General features: G+C 41.1%; 2 protein-coding genes across 8 annotated transcripts in view; both read left to right on the plus strand.

Annotated features, from left to right (window-relative positions):
* plch1 (phospholipase C, eta 1) overlaps positions 1 to 17618 on the plus strand; it is a 53460-nt gene extending 35842 nt beyond the window's left edge. For 2 of the 7 annotated variants that reach the window (XM_031873479.1, XM_031873480.1), the window contains exons 11-24: positions 2036 to 2143; positions 4173 to 4328; positions 5052 to 5114; positions 6439 to 6533; positions 7456 to 7553; positions 7666 to 7845; positions 8775 to 8882; positions 9750 to 9874; positions 10070 to 10154; positions 11114 to 11260; positions 11667 to 11746; positions 11869 to 11928; positions 12470 to 12857; positions 13718 to 16443. In XM_031873479.1, the coding sequence (XP_031729339.1) occupies positions 2036 to 2143; positions 4173 to 4328; positions 5052 to 5114; positions 6439 to 6533; positions 7456 to 7553; positions 7666 to 7845; positions 8775 to 8882; positions 9750 to 9874; positions 10070 to 10154; positions 11114 to 11260; positions 11667 to 11746; positions 11869 to 11928; positions 12470 to 12857; positions 13718 to 16443 (4419 nt within the window). Of the gene's footprint in view, positions 1 to 2035; positions 2144 to 4172; positions 4329 to 5051; positions 5115 to 6438; positions 6534 to 7455; positions 7554 to 7665; positions 7846 to 8774; positions 8883 to 9749; positions 9875 to 10069; positions 10155 to 11113; positions 11261 to 11666; positions 11747 to 11868; positions 11929 to 12469; positions 12858 to 13293; positions 13322 to 13717 lie in introns of all 7 variants that reach the window. The other 5 variants (XM_031873481.1, XM_031873477.1, XM_031873482.1 and 2 more) reach the window with 4 other exon arrangements.
* A 1110-nt stretch (positions 17619 to 18728) lies between these two features.
* On the plus strand, positions 18729 to 21606 carry LOC116397748 (extracellular calcium-sensing receptor-like; the record flags this gene model as incomplete). Its single annotated transcript, XM_031873485.1, has 8 exons — positions 18729 to 19417; positions 19540 to 19631; positions 19786 to 19965; positions 20082 to 20270; positions 20374 to 20868; positions 20993 to 21202; positions 21311 to 21434; positions 21512 to 21606. Coding segments are annotated over exons 1-8 (1689 nt in total), but the record flags the coding sequence as incomplete, so codon positions are not given.
* Positions 21607 to 21614: the final 8 nt, after the last annotated feature.

The following is a 21614-nucleotide window of genomic DNA, read 5'->3' on the forward strand; positions in this document are numbered from 1 at the left end:
TTTTTATTTTTCTTACAACAAACACAACCTGCAAGGAGAGTCAGTTGGGGCTGTCAAACTATTATTTGTTAAAATTGCTACTTACCGCAGCAATTTCGCAATTAACCGTGATGAATAGATAAATGTTCCATGAAACACACTGTTACCCAGCAGAGTTTAGATCCATCAACCGCCGCAACACCCACTGCCCGTCCCAGCATGGCGATGCTGGGGGTCGCGTGTCATGGCTTAGAAAGCTGCTTTCCGCCTCTCTGCCGCTCCTCCTCATCCCTCCCCTCAGAGAGTGAGGCAGCAGCAGCTTTTAGTCATTCCAGGTTGCCGCTTTGTACTGTATTATGTAGAAATGAGGGCTCGAGGCCTCAGTGAAGGGTCCCTTTAAGCCTCTGAATGAAGGCGTTGTTGTTCAAGACAGCTTTGTTGCTTTCACTGACCTCAGTTCAGAGAGTGTTTGAAATAACCACCCTGTCGGAGCCCCAGTCGCGTGCTGCTCCGTGGTGACAGTCAGACCAAATGTCTCAAGTCTAAAGGTAGGTGGCAAGAGTGTGCACTGCCGTGCACGCTCTACACACAGAGTAGTAGTGTCGGTGGCTTTGCTAGGTGGGGTGAGTGTTGAGGACATATGTACATATGTGTTAGCTGGAGCGACAAAGGACTGGTGAGAAAGGTGTGTGTAGATCGGTTGTGTTGCACCTGGCCCCCCCTTTGGGCGTGATACACCTGCATGTCCCCATACTCCTTCATGACCCGGGTAATGTAGCATGTAATGTAACCATAAAAACAGTGTGGGTTGTTTTGAAAAAGAACAAAGAACATATTTTGTCATTTAGTCCGGAAGACTTACAATTTAATTATTCCAAGAGACTTGCACGAAGGCTACGTATATCATTGCTTTTATTCTTTCAGATATCTGATCATTTTACAGTATGCAAGTTATCATGTCCAGCCTCACAAGCTTATCTCTTTACAGCACCTATTGTTGTAATCTCAAGGAAGACGGGTGCCAAGCAAAAGATGATCTGTGAAACATAGTTGATATGATCATCCTCAAAAGGACCGAAAACCCAACATCTTCCTTGTTTTAATACCAGCTTTCACTTTAACTGCCTCAGAGCCAGAAGATCCTTATCCACCAGCACGGGTAGAGTTGTTCAAACAGAGAGCATCTTGTTGAGCAAAAGCTTTCAGCATTTATGGATTAAATTTACTTTATCTGTAATATAAAAAAGCCTGCATTGTCCCCAGGAAAAAAAGTATCACTGGCTTTGTCCCTCCCCAGCCATATGTCTGGAAAGTGAAAGAGCATTATTGATTTTCTATAAAGCCCTTTACTCCTCCAACACTTTTTATTACTCTTTCCTCCCCCCACTTTATGAGCTCGTTTCAGAACCTTTAACCTCTCTCCATCCCCCAGTGGAGCAAGAGACCAGAGATACAATAAAAGAATATGGCATAACGGTTTTTGACATTCACAGATAGAAAGAAGGGATAGACTGCTGGTGGCAGTGGATGAAACAAGGGCGGTCATGTCAGCCAGTGAGACACTCGATGTACTGCGGGAAGCTCGCAGTCTGCCATCGATTTTGGAAGAACCTTAGAAAATCTTGACTCCCACTCATACCTTCAGAATGGCTCACTAATGGGCTTTCTACTCTGCAGGAAGAGCTGCTCAGGGAGCTTCCGAGGAGAATCTGCAGCTGATTGTATAATTTGTGCGTGTGTTTGTGTGTGCACAAGTGTGTTTTGTGCCCTCTTGTGTGCTTGTATGTGGCAGTATTGGCTTTCACTTTGCCTATAAATACTGAGAAAGGAGCCGCATAACAGAGACAACTTCAAGGTGCATTTTTGTGTGTACGTGTGCAGTTAAGTAAATTATTAAAACATGCTGCATTCTTCTGTGTTATGCTCGGACTATCTTAGAGGTGCAACCTGTGTGGGCTTTCTAGAGACAAGCGAGGATTTTCAAGACATGTGCATGGTTTAAATGTATGTTTGTCCGCTGTCCTCTCAGCTCGTTGTCTGTCCTCTCTCTACCCAGGGCAAGAGTCTGCCTGCCTATCTGTCTGCGGACGCCGAGGAAGGCGAAGTGTCTGATGATGACAGCGCTGATGAAATTGAGGACGACTTCAAGCTTAAGAGCAGTAATGTAAGATAGAGGATTGTAGCTATAAACATGATATGCATACATTAATGCATGAAGAACCTAGTTACCATGCCCAAACAGACGTTACCTCACATTACTCAAGTCATTCTCAAGCCAGTTGTGCCCATCTATGGAGTCAAGTTTCTGTCTTTATTTTTGGCATTCATTTATTCACTATTATCATAGTAAGACAGTTATGCGTACTGGCAGGGTAACCAGTTGCTCAGGAAGGCCGTTTCCTAAAAGTAATAATGCAATGTAATGTTAATTGTAGAACACCTGTCAGAGAGCCATCATTCCTGTTTTTTCTACATGCAATTGAAACCAGAACAGCACTGAAATAATTTGTATAAAAATGTATCCTCTAACAAATTAGAGCAATATTTCGATAGATAAAACAGATTATATGATTGAAACACAACTTTTGCTTTTTGAAGTTTTTTTTTTTTTTTTTTTTACTTTTACATTACAATACCTTTTAAAAAAACAAAGACATAAAAGTAACTCAATTTAACTTTTACTCCAGCTGCTGTATGTCTCTCTGTCTTGGTAGCTTTCCTTTATGCTCCTCTTTTAGTTATTAAAGAGCTGCTTGATCAGTAATGTTCGAGAATACAACCAGTCCCCCACATACAGAAGTTAGGTAATAGGATCTTAATGACATTGTTGTGCTCGAAGTAATGACCTCAGTAATTGGGTAGTAATGTTGGTACTTGTAAAGTTGTATTGATCATCATTGCAGTAATGTTTGGGAATAATCATTGCTTAATGGTGCGGGTATAAATACAAGCATCTGAACTTACGTTTCTTTTAATAGATAAGCAGCTCAGAAAAATGTAAAACGTGTCAGCGAATATCATCGCTGCTTGCTGTGTGCAAATCACTCCTGAACTTGCCTTGTGCCACTTTTCTAATCATTCTTAATCCTGTTTATTTATTCCTTCATAGTGCCATGGTCCTCCTCACCACATTTAAAGCAGGAAAACACTCGGATATTTTCCAGATGGTTCAGTTGTGTAACAGAATATGGCATCATTCTTCCACATTTAGCTGGAGGCATGAGGCTGCAGATGCCACTTTGGATGATCATTGCCATTTTAAAAGGGTGGTGGCAGGTTTTCACTGATGAGAGGTTTTGTATTGAGCTCGTTAAACCGACATGCTTTCACAGCAGTCACCACGAGCATTGCATTAATAGTGTGATATAGCTTTTGTCTAATAATGAAACACTGGCTGCGGAACAAGAGAGACTTGTATAATATTGTCTTCTCTTACTGGTGCCAAATAAAATCTGTCTAAAACGTCAATTTACAGCTCACTACAGACTAAACTACTTGGTGTGTGTTATATAGGCAGACAAGTGAGTGATTTTGGACACAGCTCATGGATCTGTATAGTTGTATAGATGTTTTTCATTTTAGACTGGTGCCAATGAAGTACAATTCAGCTTGTGGCAGTAAACCACCAACCAGATGTTTGTAAAGAGTTTATTATTAACATTATTATTATTATTGATATTATATGGTTTCTAAATTTAAAATGAAATAGAGCATAAACAAAGCTTCTTCAGCACATACAATAGCTCAAGAGTAGTCTAAATATACTCCAGTTAACTTTTACACATTTAAAATATAGATTTAAAATATTAAACACATCGTCTTTCGCAACTATGAAAAATGACAGATAACAGTTATTGCCTGCAAGTGGAGCAGGAGTCAAAATTGCACCAGCATTTTTTTCTATACCGCACATCTATATCTGCAATTCTAAACTGCTGCTGTAGTTATTTTTATTGCCTGAGGGGCGGTGCTGATGTTACTGTGGCTCTGCAGTTGGTGGATTTGGGTTGAACCTGCTTCGCATCAGTCACAATGTGTGCTGTTGCACCAAGATAGCACTCCTCTCCATCATCTCTTTGCAATACATGTGTCCTTGCATCTGTATTGAAATGACCACCTTCGTGTGTCTCACTTACTTGCCCAGCTCGCTTTCTCCTTCCCTTACTTTATGACTCTCTTCTTCTTTCACTCAGGACAATGGTCATCACCAGGTGGAATCTCACATCAGAAAGAAACTGGACTCTCTGCTGAAGGAGTCTCGGATCGGGGACAAGGAAGATACAGACAGTTTCAGCATCCGAGCTCTGCTCAGGGCTACTCACCAGGGCCTTCAGAAGAACCTGCGGCAGGTACCACCCCGAGGCATTGTGTAGAGCTGCATATGGAGTAGAGTAATACTCGTCAACAGATTAGGAGAAGAAAGCAAAGGGAGGGTGGGGGGGGGGGTAAAAATAGGCCATGGTATTAGTCACAGAGGGAAATGGAGAAAATAAAAGAGTGGACTAGTTACTGCACCACTCCTCAGGAGGAGTAGGACCTCCTCAGGCCAGTCTGAAGGGACTACTGCTTTCCCACCTCAGTGGTGTTTCATCCAAAGCATGTCAAAACAGACCGAAAGTGATGAGAAACTAAATGTCTGCAGTGTTACTTAATATTTAATTTCTCTGCTTGCCTCCTGTGCTATTTTTAGAAGGTTCAGTTTCCTGACAGCCATTTTAATGCAGTGGGTGTGCATCGGGGTTTCCTATGCTCTTCATGCTATCCTTCTTTGTTGGTGATCCCTTTCCCCTCTTTCTGCCTCTGACGCCTTTTTCTCCCCATCTTCTCTACTGTCATTTTCCTTTTTTCAGTTTCTCTCTTTTTCTTATTTCTCACCCACTCTCTTCTTCAGCTGTGCTGTGCTTTTTTGGCTGATGTCGGATACAACCCCTCCAGCTACTGAGCTTCAGGGTTTAAGTGTCTTGCTGGGTGCTAATGTAGTTGGGATTAGATTCACATCAAATGATCCACACACATGAATGTAAACAAGCACGCACACAGACACACAGATAAAAGTGTTTTCTTGTCTCTAGAGCTCCAAAGGGGTTCTGAAGAAATCCCAAAGCAGATCCTTCATCACGGCGCTTAAACAAAAGGTGAGGCGATAGAGAGGTTTCTCTTTTTGTGATTGATTCTTGATCTTTTTGTGTGAGGTCTCAAATGACAAATTTAGGTTAGTTGGTAATAAAATACTTCACGTGCTTCACTGCTTCTGATATTTCGTACAGACATAGATGTGAACTGCAACTTGACTGGTTGGCTAAGGCATACAACCACAAGGTGGTTTTTCTAGTTTGTTTGCTATGAGTTCCCATTAAACTGTCCACTGAGGGTATAGTTCAAACATTACGAGTGTGATACGCCTCTTCAACTGATCTTCACTTATGGGAAGCAGAAAAGAAGCTTCACTGTTCTTCTATAGATACAGTAAATCTTCCATAAACTCATACATGATAAAATGCCTATACAAAGCATGACCATAGATCAAAATTAAGATTACCATACGTATCTTACAATTTCACGCTACAGATCGATGCATTGAATGTGTGCGCTATGCGTATCTGTAAATTACAGATGCAGATCTAAAGCATGTAGCCTATATGATTTACATCCTCGCTAAGGTATGTGTTTTTCTCGCATCGTGAAATTGATTAAGATGTTTTCTATTCCTTCAAGGTTTTTCTTAAAGATGCAGTTAGCATCGATTCATTTTATCATTCATTTTATAGTATAATATAGGTTTGGACGACAGTGGGTGTTGTGTTAAAGACATTTCCTCTACACTCCCTCATTTCTCAGCCTGATTATTTCCCACTCTGAATTTTTTCCTCCATCCATTTGCTTCATTTTATCTTCCTCTACTTCATGTGCAGTTTACCCACTCACATCTCCTCCTCATTCTTTTATGCCTCCCTCTTTGCATATTATGCATCCTCCCACGCGTGTGTGTGTATATATGCGTGCATGCATGGGTGCATGTAATCGGTTGGCAACCGGCCTAAACCCTGTAATTACTGTGACCCTCATCCGCTCCTCAACTCCACTTTAGCCCTAATAGAAATGTTAAAAATGCACACTTCAACAAATACGCACAAATATAATTACATACGTTTTATCTAAAACAACCACCAACATGCACAACCACACACTCAAACTGCTACTACAATAATAACACTCTCCATGAATCACACAGAAACGCATACAATTTGCTAAAGACACATTATCAACCTTGTCCACTTCAGAACTCTTTACTGTGAGTTCATGTGCTGCAGGCAGTATCATGTTTGCGTATTTAACACATTTATCAGGATGGCAACTGAAGACAAGGATATATACGCCATGTCTTTCTGCTTTTCAACCTGTACCATTATTGTAGTGTGTGTGTTTTTTTATATATTCCTGTGTGTGTCCATTGTCCAGAGGCACTCTAAATCCAGGCTGTCATGCCAAAGCATGGACAAGGAGGACGACATACAGGAGACGTCTGGGAGGGAGGCCGGAGGACAGTTCAACAGGTAACATTTGACCTGCTTCACCACAACACTGACAATCCCTGACAACTGGGAGGTTTGATAGTTGCTGATTGCTGGAAGCATTGAACAGTTCAGGACATAAGTAGTGCCATGCAAACCGCTGAAGCCACTTCAGCATTCATTTATGTTTGAGGGAAAGAAAGATGGATTTCAAGCCAAGTGCTAGCACAGACAGCAAAGAAAGGGGAGACTGGTTGGTTTTGATTCCTTCTCCTCTTATGTATCATATTTGACATATTTACATTAAATGAACACATCAGGAATGCTAGGAAGTGTTCATTCTGCAAGCCTTGCTGTTTAATCACAACTTCCTGCTCATAGTTTCACAAATTGGATATTAATAACACATGGAAGAGACCCAAATCAGAATTCAACATGTCAGATCACATCATTTGTTTCTCCTCTCATTCTCATGGTTATTAATAAACAAACAAAGAAAAAACTTCAAACTGAATATCTCCCAGTTCTCTTTCACACACATTATTTGTACACCTTTGTCATGTTTTTCCCCCTCTTTCTTTGTGAGTAAGCATTGGGCAAGAAGTATGGAAATGCAGCTGTCTTTTCCTTCCTTTAGTCTGTCTTTGTTATGGTTACATATCAATATGTCACAGTGCAGATTATTGCAAGCATGTGTCTTTGTGGCTATGTGACTGACTTACTGATTGCTAGACTGCGTGTGCACAACTCTGTGTGTGTCGTATATGTGTGGATTTCTGGTTTGCAAGCTGCTTCAATGATGGATAATCCTTTTTGCTTGATTTGCAACTGTAAAATCTTCACGCAGGTATGAGTGTGTGCACGTCCTCTTGCTTTACCTGTCCCATATTTTTCTTAAATTATCTCATTAACTCTCCTCCGTCCTCTCTTGCAATTGTCTCCTGTCATCTGGCAATCGCTATAGGGGCGGAAGGAAGAGGAAGACAATGAAACTGAGTAGAGATCTGTCAAATCTGGTGGTGTTCACCAACTCTGTTGCCTCACAGGAGTGCCTGAATGAAGGTGAAACACCAAAACAAAGCTCTGGCACCTTCACACACACACAAACAAATAGTCACATTGCAATCTTTACCTCAAAGACATTTTTGCATGCCTAAACCTTGTTTCTCTTCAGGTACTCCAGGTGACGTTCTTTCATTCAGCGAGACCAGAGCCCAGTCTCTGGTCAATCACAGAGCCGAACAATTCCTGGCTTTTAACCAGAGGCAGCTGTCACGGATTTATCCCTCAGCCTATCGGATCGACTCGTCCAATTTCAACCCCCAGTTCTACTGGAACGTGGGTTGTCAGTTGGGTAAGACAGCTGTCTGTCGCTCTAAGCTTTTGACCTGTTTGGAGGTTCACTTTTAATGAGAACACCAGGTGCCTTCCCTTTAGCCACATACCTGTCATTACACACTAACTGACACTGCATACCACATGCACGCACACACACACACTCAGATTTTATCTGTGGCCTGCACACCACACACTTCATTTACACATATCACATTGCGTAGGTTGCCAGTGGTCATATGTGCAGAGGGTAATTGGTATGCGTGTGACCACTAACTCAGTTGTGCAAAATATGTGTGTGTACTGTATGTATTTGCATGTTGTGTATAATTGAGTATGTGCATGTTTATTTGTAGGGCTACAGTTGGAACAGGACATTGTGAGGATTTGGGAGAAATACATAAATGCATAAAAAGGAGATAAGATAATGAAAAAGAGTCAGAACTGATTATTTTTTTTTTTTATCTCTGCTAAAATGAGCAGTGTCAGGAAATCCAACATCCAAGGAATCCTTGCCTGTCCCTGCCCATTAAATAAAAATCTATTAAATTCAGAGAGCAGTGTTGCTCTCTGAATTTCTAGGAAATCTCCGTTAGGTCTACAAAAATAGAAACAGTTACAAAGGAGAAAGTAAGGAGGAAGTAAAACTGATAAATAAAAAACAATCACAGATTATCATTGAAGCAACTGTGAATTGTCCTTTTTATTTCCATTTTCTTTTTGCTGGTTTCCTTCCTCATCTGTTTTTTCTAATTAAGATTTCAAGGTTGTATTCACGCACAGTCTTCATGAATAAATTAATGAGTCAAATCAGTTTTGCTACAGACTACTGAGTGAGCATCCTCAGTGATTTTCATAGTGTATGTATACTGCAACAATATCAGGATAATAATTAAAGATAGTAGAGGTTTAGTGAATTTTTGTATCTAACTAGTGTTTCTCTTGCAGTCGCTCTGAACTACCAGACAGAGGGCAGGATGATGCAGCTCAACAGAGCCAAGTTTATGGTGAACGGAGGTATTGGTTACGTCCTCAAACCTCCTCCCATGTGTAAAGGTAAGGCAACCTACAGACCGCATGCACACAAACAAGCACCCATGCATGCATACAAATAATTGTTCATACAATTAAAAACTGATGTGCAAATCAGTGTGCATTTGTTGCGATTGGATGTATAAAATTATAGCAGGTTAGAATTTAGGAATTAAACTATATTGGGTGACTGATTTACAACTGTTCACACAAATACATATATGGTGTAAAGGAACTGTAAATGGATAAAACTTTGTTTATAGAAATATATTTATATAGATATCACTGTCTTAATTTCCATTTGAATTAAAACCTTTTACACTATTGCATATACAGTATATTTTGTATCTGCGTGCTCTATTGAAACTACGGTATGTGGTATTTTCAAATGCAAGAAGACAGCAGACTTATATTGGTACACAATTACATGAAATAGATATAACTGATAATTTGCATCAAGTTTTATACATTTTCCTGTAAATCAATGTGAGATATTCGCTGTCTTCAAAGGATGTTTTCTGCACTACATGAGTTTATTAAGATGATCTCATCCACATAGTATAGTATAGTATTGTTACACTGCTAATTGTGTTAATATTAGATATCCATCTGAAAGAGAGCTACACAACAAAAGGGAGGCATGCATGTTTCCATGGGCTTGCTGCACATGTAGTTTATAATCCTGCACTTTATGATGCCATGCTTATTGAGCACAACTGTAGTCAGTCGACATTATCTGATCAGTTACAGAAATGTGTGTATTTATGTTATTTTCACCTTTTTTGTGTATGAATATTGCATATAACAGGAACAATGTGAGAGGATCAGACTTTGGCATTGAGTGATGACATAAATCAAAGTTATTCCTCTGCTGTCTTTTATTCCTTCTAGGCTCCTTCAACCCATTCAGTGATGACCCGCTTCCAGCTTATCCCAAGAAACAACTCATTCTCAAGATCATTAGTGGACAGCAGTTGCCCAAACCACCAGACTCCATGCTGGGGGACCGTGGAGAGGTATAAACACACCAAAGCACACATTCGCCATCTGTATTTGACACACACACACACACACACACACACACACACACACACACACACACACATGCTTGACTACTCATCAATGTTCAACTTGCTTTCAGCTGCAAATATATGCAGCATCATAAAATAATGTATAACTAATGTTTTTTAATCGTTGTTTATCCTCATCAGATTATTGATCCATTCGTCGAAGTGGAGATCATCGGCCTGCCAGTTGATTGCTGCAAGGAACAGACACGAGTTGTTGATGACAACGGTTAGACACATGCAGACTTGAACTACATCACAACACTGTGCACTCACTGAACCACTGCAGATGTTTTCGCATATCATGCATATCCTCTTGAAATAGCCTTAAAGCAGCTGTAATGGATACTATAAAAACAATGTGTCAAATGACAATGTGACAACAATGTGACAATGTGAAAACAATGTGACAATGTGAAAGGGGTCACTTGTGGTGATGAACCAACAGAACTTCAATTTGTTGCTTCTGAATAAAGCTAAGCCATTAGTGACACTTGAGCTGTTGCTACTATTGACAAGTCAACATGTCTCGTGTGAAAAAGGTCTGTTGATGAAACATTTTATTGATCACATTCAACGAACGGCAACAAACTATATTGTAGACCTTTTACCCATAAAGCACAGAGCATAACCTAAGGCCCTGTTGGCAGTTTTACAATATAGATGAAATTAACCCAGTTCAATCTAATCTAGGGCTCTGATAATTGACCAATGATCTAACTAAGTATTGGAGTATTGGATAATCGGGTCAGCCACACTTTTATATTATATATTACACTTTACATACTATAGAACATAGTCTATTCTAAATATGGTCTCTGCAAACTTCAAATTTGTTTTGACTTTATGGCTGTAGAGCAATGCTGGGAGGAAAAGTCCGATTATTTAATTAGAGGCATAAAAGAAGCAGGACGAAGGAGTCTGCTGTTGTCACCTCTCCGAGGGAACCCGGCAGGCGAGAGGTGAAGCTTCCTCTGGGAAAAGGTGATAGATCCCTGGGAGCTCAACAGTATTATAAGATTAGTGTGCAGGGCATTGATTCATGAAATACATCATTTTACACATCACTACCACTATCTCCGTCTTTCTTATTTTTTTTTGTCTTGTATACTCTATATATGTTTTGATGATACTGATGAAACACATCCACATTATAATGAAACAAAGCTATATGTGTGTTTTCCTCAGGTTTTAATCCAGTATGGGAGGAGACTCTGTCCTTTACACTTCACATGGCTGAGGTGGTTTTGGTGCGTTTTCTTGTCTGGGACCATGACCCAATTGGAAGGGACTTTATTGGTCAACGGACTGTTGCCTTCAGCAGCCTGATGCCTGGTATGTGCAGAATTCCTCAGTGTTTTGTGTGTAAATGACCTGAACTTAAGAGGGGGTACAATTTGTCACTGCAAGTAACAATCATTATAGTCCTGCTATTTAACACAAATAGACAGCCAGACTCACTCTCAATTAAACACATGATTTCACTTTAGGGTTTTGGCATTGCTATGGCTGTGGGGCAAGTTATCTAGTGAGCCATGATTTGTAAAGTAAAAGACCTTTGGGTTGGTGGGTTATTTTTGTTGTTTACATCCATCAGAGTAGTCCCTGAACTCCCAATGCCCTCTCCGCAGGCAACTACCACGCAAACATCAGTCTGACAAACACCCACATCTTTCTTTGACTCACTCTATCGCTCACTCTATCTCACTCACATGCTTTCTCTCTTCATCCCTAACAACAGGTTACAGACATGTTTACTTGGAGGGGCTGACTGAGGCTTCCATCTTTGTGCATGTGTCAGTGCATGATGTCTATGGAAAGGTAAGTGCTGTATTCTGGTCTTTATTGTAGCATTCCCCCTGTGACCCACTTTTGTCAAACAGAAAGAAATGTGTATCCCTCAACACATGAATCCATTTAAGCCCCATCCTTTGTTTTTCTAGTGGAGTCCTCTAGTCCTGAACCCCAGCTTTACCATAATGCACTTTCTAGGATCTAACAAGGTATCCTGATGCCCTAAGGCTCTGTGTGGTGCTGCATGAAACAGCAATGCATGATGCTAAAGTGCAGACTGTGTTCAGCCGTATCTCAAATGACTTTTTTTGTGTGTTACATTGAACCACTGAGGAATACAGTTTGCTATTAAGCTCATTATGAAAATACAAAAAAAAAAAAAATCAACCGAGGTTGTCTCATTTTCAACAAAGACAGAATCATTTGCAATGTAAGCATGCATTCATAATCCTCAACGGCTTCTTGCAGATTGTTTGTTGTGTTACCTTAAGGAGTAAGGGTGCCATCTATAGGCAATGCATTTAAAAGCATGCAATTGTTATTATTAGCTGCGAGTACTTGATGTCTTTTTGATGTTTTCATGAAAATTGACACTTTAATTTCAAACTGTAATGTGTGAAAAGGTTTTGATCAGTCTTTGTCTGAAGTGCACCTTGGTTGATAATGTGTTTCTGAGCATGTCTCGCCTCTTTCTTGTTGTCTTTTTTTCCACTTCTTATTTCTTTCCTGTTCCGTTCCTACTGCCCTCAGGGTCATCAGCTGCGAGGTATCCGGGGTTTGTTTAGCCGTTCTTCCAAGTCCTCTATGGATACCAACTCCGGTGGCCCTCGGAAACGCTCAATCAGTGATCACCTCCTGCGACGCACAAACAGTGCCCCAGCAAAGGGTCGGAAGAAGACCAAGATGGGGCTGTCAGAGTCAGTGGCTTCAATATCAGACCAAAAGAACGACACAGGGGCAGGAGCAAGAGGAGAGGCCATGTCAGGGAAGGAAGTAGGTGTGGAGAAACGTTACGAGCCACGAGGCCCCCTCATCCACAGACCTATCTCCATGCCTTTAGACAGGCTTCTGCAAGGGCAGCTATCCCTCTGCTCCCCAGACAAGGAACAACGTGATATGGGCTCAGACACGGTCATCGGTGGGTATTTTCCTTTCATCATCACAGTCAAAGAATTAAGTACTTTTGGAATTATGCCAATACACCCAAATTACGTCCATTTATTACTAAGAATAAGGCATTTGTACGATTCATGATACTAACACAAACCAAGTCACAGCAATCTGATGCATTAACTATTGGCTTTGGAAACAGTTGTGCGGTAATTTCTTTAAGTGTTACTTTCTTTGTGATGAAACGCTTGGTGTGTCTTAAAGCAGCATTTTGCATTGACTTGTTTTTCACATTAATTAACATTAATTAATTTCAAATTTCACTCCTTTGCTTTACTTATTCTACTACAACTATCTAAAATCCATGTACAATAACCATGTGAACTGACATACTACAGCCTACTCTCCATGATACCTTAACATGCCTTTTCTGTCCCATCTTCATTTGCTGTGCTTTTTTATAGTAGAGAACTGACTAGGATATTCCAGCAGGTAATCTAAAATACGTATTGTCTGAAGGTTGCATCGTCCAAAAACATACCAGTATTGCGTCCACCCAGTGTATTTTGTCCGAAAGTGGTATGAGAAATATATTGCTGTGTCTTTTGATCCCATTTGACCAAACCAATCCCATTTGACCATCTCTTTCCTAATCTGATGTCCTCAAACATGGCTTCTTTTTGTTTTAACCTCCTCAGCCTCATTTTCCAGCTTCACCTTCACAGTTGTACTTGGTGATCCATTCGTCTGTGTATTGCTATTGCTTTGTATTGGCTGGACTGTTAGTTGTTGTCATTTAATTGTTGGTTGGCTTGGTGTTCTACATCAAATGGTGTATATATAAGCCTATCTTTATTAATCTCTTTGTTCAATTATCTGTGTCCACAGGAGCTTGCCCCTTCAACAGACCCAGGTCTTCCTCTTTGGACCCTTTCATAGAATCCTCATTTTCTATTGGACCAAACATCTCTTCCCCTTCTAAGACATACATCAACAGAAAAAAAGACTTTGACCAATCAGGGGAGGCTTCTTATCTGGTTATTGGTGGAGGCAATGTAAGAAAGGAAGAGGATTACGCCAATTACCAGTCAGAAGACAACAGAGTCAAATCAAAAATCATCACCACAGGAGCAGAGAAAAAGTGTTTTGTCTCGTCTTCCAGGAACAGCCAGATGAGATCACATAAACCAGAAACATCATCAAACAGCACACCATTCACAGTTGCACCTTCAATCTCCTCATCCTCATCCTCTGCCCCCTCCTCTTTACCCCCTCTTTCCCCTATCAGTAGAGACTGTGATCTGAAGAGTCCAAGCTCTTTGCATGACAGCAGTATCTCCAGACTCATTGATGCTGTGTCTTTGGGCAATGAGCAAGAAACATGTGGCTCTATATCTGCTCTGATTGGTCAGTTTGAAAGCACTATTGAACAAAACGAATCACACACATTACCTCATGATCATACCCCTATCCGTCATTCAAACTACAGGCCTACCACCCCTACCACACTACAAGATTTAAGGTCACCTATGAAGACCATCACTAACAAGAACCACTTAAGTCCCCAAAAAGTAGCTGAAAAAACAAATCATGAAATCCGATCACCGCGCAAGATTTCCCAGGCAGGAGCACGTTCTCCAGCTCTCCTCTCCAGCCCAGAAACCGCGGAGCTTGAAGAGGTCTACACCATTCTGGATGAGGAGGTGCTGTTGCCTGTATCAGTGTACAACCTGAGAAAGCAGACGGTCCATGTTCAGGCGGACACGAGGGAGAGCACACCTTTAAATAGCTTGGGGTCCTCTCCGGCCAAGGTGGTCCAGGGTTTAGGCAAAGGGTACAATCTGGGCTGGGATGACGTGAACAGAAAGAGGGGCGGGAGGGAAGAAATTGAGGAGGCAGAGGAGAGTGTGTACGAGGAAGTGTATGATCCACCAGCACTAGCATCAGTACCATGCATAGATCAAAGTACTTCTAAAAGGTACACAAGCTCCTCTGTAAACAGTAACTGTTTCCAGTTTCTCCATGACTCAGCTGGAAATGCTTTTGCAGAAGTAGAGATAAATGTTGATGAGGATCCATTGGATATGATGATGACCTCGCCGAAACATAGCAACCAATGGGAGGGACCCCTAAGTCCAACCAAACGGCATGCTATTTACCAAAACCATGAGTCCACTCCCAACTACTCCCAACAAAAACAGCCTTTGTCATACCGTGATCCTCAACAGCAGTACCCGCCGCATGCATTTTTACAGCGTCCCACTCCAATGAATCAACCTTCCTATCAGCTGGCCAATCACCACCAACACCAGCACCTCTCCCAGGCTTCTTCCTTCCACAGACCCATCAGCTCTAGACCTTCCAACCCTAGTCCACTGCGTCTGAACAGCTACCCTGTTCCTCAGAGCAATTCTGATGCCTTTAACAACAGCAGAGACTTCAGGAGTTCCTACACACAACAGAGGAGCTATAGCGGCAGCCAGATCATAAACAGGTCCCATCAAGATAGGCTAGGGTATAAACAGATGGACATGGAGCAAGTAAAGTGCTTTTATAATAGTATCTCCTCTTCTGAAAGCCTCCCTGGCCAATCTGCTGTGTCCACAAACATTGGTAGAGAGAGAGGCCTATATCCCCCTTCTTCAGAGTGCGATGCAGTGTACAGCCACCTGGACTATGACTGCATTACGCCCCCATCAGAGTCTTTAACTCCTCAAAACACCCACTCACACTGTCAAAGTCAAACACAATCATACACCCCTCATTCCTGGAACAAAAATGTTTCCCCCATCACTACAAAACACCATTCACACCCTAAATCCACAGATTCTCTCCACTCAAATGTAGGCCCTATATCTACTCGACCCCAGTCTAGTACCATAGACCCCACAGCCCCCAGCCCATGTAAGTCCAAGTCCCTGGGAGATCTGACCTCTGAAGATATATCATGCAACTTCCAGAGCAAATACCACATTATAAGTCGCAGTTTCATCACTCCCCATATGAGGAAGCAAAAGAGGATGGGCACCATGGGGGAAGTAACTTTCCAATCACAGTCTTGTGATCCACTTACAGAACAGCTTCGTAAGCTGGTCAGTCTAGAGGGTGATGACAGTGACAGAGATGGACCCCAGCCTCCTCAGTTGCATCAGGAAGCAAAAACCCCACTGCCTCAGCCACAGGTAGCAAGTGTAGCTTCTGTTGTTCACAGGGATGTAGATGATTCCCCTCCACTCCTTACCCGGCGCCTATCTTCTCGGAGCCAAAGCCGAGTGCGTCACATCAACATCCGCGCTCGTGAAAGACTGCAAGAGGCTCTAAAGCCTCGGGCAGGTGAGGTGGTCAATAGTAATGCCAGCATTGGTGGGGTGGTATTGAGGAATAAACCAGCCTCACAAAATCCACCAGCAAACAGACACTCGACTGGTTCTTACATAGCAGGCTACCTTGGTCAGCTGGAAGACAGGGGACTTCCTGAGGGAGCTTGTACATCATTGCGTAATGGAAATGGGGATCATTATGGAGATCACTTCTACACAGATGACTCTCTTCCATCTGCTGACTCCAACCACTCTGAGTCAGAGCCTGAGGTCTACTTTCTGCTCAGACTCTAGATCTGACCATAACCTAAAATGAGATTAATGATCAAGCTGTGATCCTTGATGACGTTCAATTACACCAAAAGCCAAGGAAATAAATACTAGCCATTGTTTTTTCCCATGTTCAAAGACCAGTAGGTTTCCATCATGACAGTTAAATAAATCTTATTCTGGGCAATTTCTCGAGAAAGATATAGTCTGTACAATGTATGTGAAACATCACATGTCATCCATAGCTGGATCTGACAGCATGAATTTCTTGTATGAAATGTCCTCTATTCAAGTGAATGGTCTAGTCTGGCAGTGTATTGTCTGTATTCTGCTTAATGTGTAAATGTACTTGGGAACTTTGATTCCCTCCAAATGGCTTCCTAGACTGATTGTACAGATACTTGTTATCTTTGCCCCTGTGATGTACTTTTCAAACTGCGAACATTGACTATGAAGCAAAAAAAAAAGAAGAGTTGGGTTTTAAGCAGAGAGGGAATGTCTTTCTTTGTATCATTTGAATGTGTAGTATAATCAAACAGCTACTTTTAATAGATGGGGTTGATCTTTTCAAAGATGTAAGTCTTCCTTCTCTTTTCAGTGGTATTCCTTTATGTGTGATGTGTAAATGTGTCATTGTTTTAAATCTGAGATGGGTTTTAGTTGAGAACCAATTCTAACTGTACATTTTTGTTTGTGCATGTTACCTGTGAACATGTCAAGCATGACTATGCACCAATTCATACAATAGATGTTGCATCGCCTAACAACATTTGCACAGAACAAGTAGCTGCATTGGAAACAACCGAGGATGTAGGCTTGTTTTGCATTAGGTGCAATACAGTACGTTAACTTCCTTGCTTGGACTTGTTGATCTCTATGATTTGTAGAATTTGAAAACATGATTGCAAATTTGAAAGATTTGGAGTTTAAAGGTTTTATTTTTATAATTGCTTTGATACAGACTGCAAAAATAATCTCTTGTTGCTTATGGTTGTTTTATTTTGTATAACTTAATGAAATGAAAAAACAGAGTGACAACTACAGTGGGCCAAGCTGAGGTGGGGAGGGTGGCCAAAGCAGCAGTTTGTTTTTTATTGTTACAGTGTTACGCCATCTTATTTTCTTTGTATTGTTGCTCATCGGCGAACTCTGAGCATTTTCCTACCAATGCAATAAAATATTGAAATATTTGATTTCAACAAATTCCATGTTTATTTTCTGTTTCACTCAAAATGCTACACAGAACATTCGACAGATAATTTATCAAGAATGAAGCTCAAGCTCAAAAACAGCCTAATCTTTCCCCATATGCCACCTTAACCATAATGGGGTGTAATTGCTCATGAAATTACTGTATAATAGAGCTGACAAACAGCACACCTGTTGCTCTGGGCATACAATTCCCCATACCAGACTGCCGCACTTTGTTAAGTTGTTTGGATCAATCATAGTACAATATTCTTTAGACATCTCATGTTTTATCTCCACTTTTCAGCTCATTTAGGTTAAAGATAATCAGCCTTCTGGCACTTTCACTTGTTTATCCTGAGGTACAGTATCTCAGTTACCTGGGGTCTTTTGAATGAGATCATACAGTAGTTTATCTATAGGAAACATAATATACACCACACACACACACACACACACACACACACACACACACACACCTTACATGCCAATCACTTGGAAGCATTCAATTGTTTTTCCACCATCACTCTAGAGAGGAGTAATTTTGGCTTGTGTGTCATCAGTTTTACTTCCTTGCAAAAGGCTTTACACCTATTATAAATATTCACAACAACACTTCACTTGTGCAGAGTAGGGGAGTGGTTATGTTCAGGTCATATTCAGAGTTATCTATTTACCTTGTGATAGTAGCTTTTTAACCAAGTTAAACATGTTTCTGTTCTCTGTTTTTGACATGAGGCTATGATGTTGGATTGTGACATTTAATGGGATTTGTCTTTGGTAACAGGAGCTGTTGAATTTTGTCTCTGAGGTATTTGTTCTGAATTCACGCTGTTGTTAGGTTTCATGGTGTAGGTTGGATGTGACTGGTGTTTTACACAGACTGAATGTATTGATGCATATTCTGACTTTCAGATAACCTATATGTGTTAAATGTTCTGAACAGCTGCATCGATGTCTTGGTTCCCCTGGCTCTTTACTCCGTGGTCGCCCTCAGCTCTGTCCCTGCTGCTTCTCAGTGTAATGGACCGACACACAGGGCTGGAGGTGGTTCAGGCGATAGTGTGCTCCAGGTGGGGAGCGCCGATCAACAAGAGCCTCTCCCAGGATGGAGATGTGATTATTGGTGGACTTTTTAATCTTTATTACAAAAGTTCAGCTGTAGAGCATGGATTCACCAAGCTGCCTCATTATGAACCTTGCACAGGGTAAACCCAACATGTATTATTATGTTGTAATTAATATATATATGTATTGTCATGCTCATATATTTCTGTTAAAATACAGAAATGTTGAGCTATGATGTTATATAATGTTTATAATATGCATTGTGTTTTATAATTCTTTCATTATTAACAAAAATGTTAAAGTTGCATATATTTGAGATAAGCAAATTTTAGTATAATTTAGAAGTATAGTAGAATGATTTCAACAAATGTTGCTGTAATACCTTTATGTTGGTCTCAATGACATTTTTTGATATTTGCTGTTTTTATATACATATCCATGGTGAATATATATTTCACTGATATTGTAGTTTATTTAATTAATTTCATCTCCTGTGGTCTCAGTTTAGATCTAGAATCATTAAAAAATGCATATACTATGATGTTTGCGGTGGAGGAAATCAATCGAAACAGCACCCTGCTACCAGGAGTGAAGCTGGGCTACCGTATACTTGATAGCTGTGCCAGCTCCTACTGGGCTCAGCAAGTTGCACTGTCACTGGTCGGAGGAGACGCACAGAGCTGCAACTTAACACCCTCTACGCCTCGTTCCGCAGCTTATGGACAACCTGGAGAGACAGCAGGTATAACTTGATAAAATAAAGTATGCAGTGAACGTGTACCATGTCGATGACAACAACAACTCATATGATTAAAGTATAAAAAGGTTAACGTCATGCAATTATATGTCTAATGCTATAAGCAGCTGGTCAGCCTGTTCCTTTGCTCATTGGTACTGCCTCGTCAACATCAACCATAGTTCTGTCCAGGGTCCTGGGGCCTCTCTCTGTGCCGCTGGTGAGTTTCATTACCTAAAGAAATAAACCTTTATTTTAAATTTTTTTATACATCAAGAGGCTGATACTATTTGAAAACATTTTGATTAAAGATACAATGGTGCTATTGCTGTAAAAGCATGTGTCAAAATTATATTTCAGCATCTTTCTTTCAGATCAGCTACATGGCAAGCTGCCCTTGTCTGAGTGACAGGCTTAACTTTCCTAACGTCTTCAGAACAATCCCCAGTGATATTTACCAAGCCCGGGCCATGGCACGAATGGCCATTCGCTTCCGCTGGACTTGGATAGGAGCTGTGATTGTAAATAAGGATTATGGCCATCTGGCAATACAGGTGTATGTCTTTGATATTTTACAGTGAATCGCCTTAAAAAAAGTATTGCATGGATATCCTTTATATATAATAAGAAACAATATATGCATGAACATGTTTGTTGTTTTGGTCTCCAGGCATTTCACAAAGAGACCCGGGGGCAAGGGGTGTGTTTCGAATTCATAGAGACTGTCCTTAAAGAAACTATTGTGAGTGATGCCAGTCGTGTAGCCCTCACAATTCAAGCTTCGACTGCCAGGGTGATCCTGGTCTTTTGCTGGTATACAGAGATTAAGAAAGTGTTTCTGGAACTGGCCAAGATAAATGTGAGCAACCGCTGTGAAAATTTGTATAGACTAAGGGATTCATCACTAAACAAAGACATATATTTTTCTTGTCGTAATTTATTTCAGTGTCCTTTTACTGTAGGTGACTGACAGACAGTTTCTGGCCAGTGAGGCTTGGAGCACCAGTGATGATCTTCTTCAAGATCTTGTCATCTCCAAAGTGGCAAGTGGTGTTGTTGGTGTGGCCATTCGAAGTTCAACAATACCCGGATTTGAAAATTACCTCAGAAGTTTGCACCCAATGCGTCGTCCTGATGATAAATTCTTATGGGAATTCTGGGAAATGGAGTTTGGATGCAGTCTTGGAGCTACACGATCACATGCAGCTTCTCTCTTTCCTGCTAAAGGGTCCTCTCAAAAAGTTTCTCTGCCACTCTGCAGTGGGACAGAGTCCCTGGAGGGAGTGAAGAATCCCTTCACTGATATCTCCCAGCTTAGGGTGGCATATAACGTCTACCTTGCTGTTTATGCTGCAGCTCATGCCCTTCACAGCCTTCTCTCCTGCCCTGATAGAGAAAGCTCATCCGGAAACAACAGCTCCACCTGCTCTTCTCCAAAACACATAAAACCCAAAGAGGTAAACAGTACTGTCCCTGAGTCATCTTATTCACAAGGGTCTTTTAATATCATCAATGCATCTTTTGTAAACAGTATACAGAATTTTAAATGTTAACAGACTTTTCAACATTTTCTACTTTCAGCTGTTGCAGCACTTGAACAAATTGAATTTCACCACACCACAAGGAGATATGTTTTATTTCCAAGGTGCCGACATTCCAGCAAAGTACGACCTTGTCAACTGGCAAGCAACCCCCGAGGGGTCACTCAAACTTGTTTTGATCGGTCGTGTGGACGGGTTTGACCTCCACCTTAATGAATCAACCATTCAGTGGAGCACAGGATCCAACCAGGTAGTCAGATCAACAAGTCGTCTCATGTCTACTAACAAAGTTGCTGTTGATTTGTCGATTTACCAGACTATGTCATTGAGAATGTTGAACATTGAGATTTTTGTGCAGGTACCTGTTTCAGTGTGCAGTGAGAGCTGTCCCCCAGGTACCCGAAAGGCCAACAGGAAAGGAGGACCTCTCTGCTGCTTTGACTGTATCCAATGTGCTGAAGGGGAGATTAGCAATCAAACTGGTGAGGAAATTATAAGACAACCTTAATGTAGCTCTTTGTGTTTTATTTTTCTTACCTCCTCTTTTTTTCTCTTCCAGATTCCCTTCACTGTGAGCGTTGTCCATCTGAGTTTTGGTCCAATGCTAAACAAACTGCCTGCATCCCTCGCCAGCTGGACTTCCTTTCCTTTAATGAAACCTT

The sequence above is a fragment of the Anarrhichthys ocellatus genome, unplaced genomic scaffold, assembly GCF_004355925.1.
Source record: "Anarrhichthys ocellatus isolate YVR2014 unplaced genomic scaffold, GSC_Weel_1.0 scaffold72, whole genome shotgun sequence".
In the NCBI taxonomy this organism is placed as follows: domain Eukaryota; kingdom Metazoa; phylum Chordata; class Actinopteri; order Perciformes; family Anarhichadidae; genus Anarrhichthys; species Anarrhichthys ocellatus.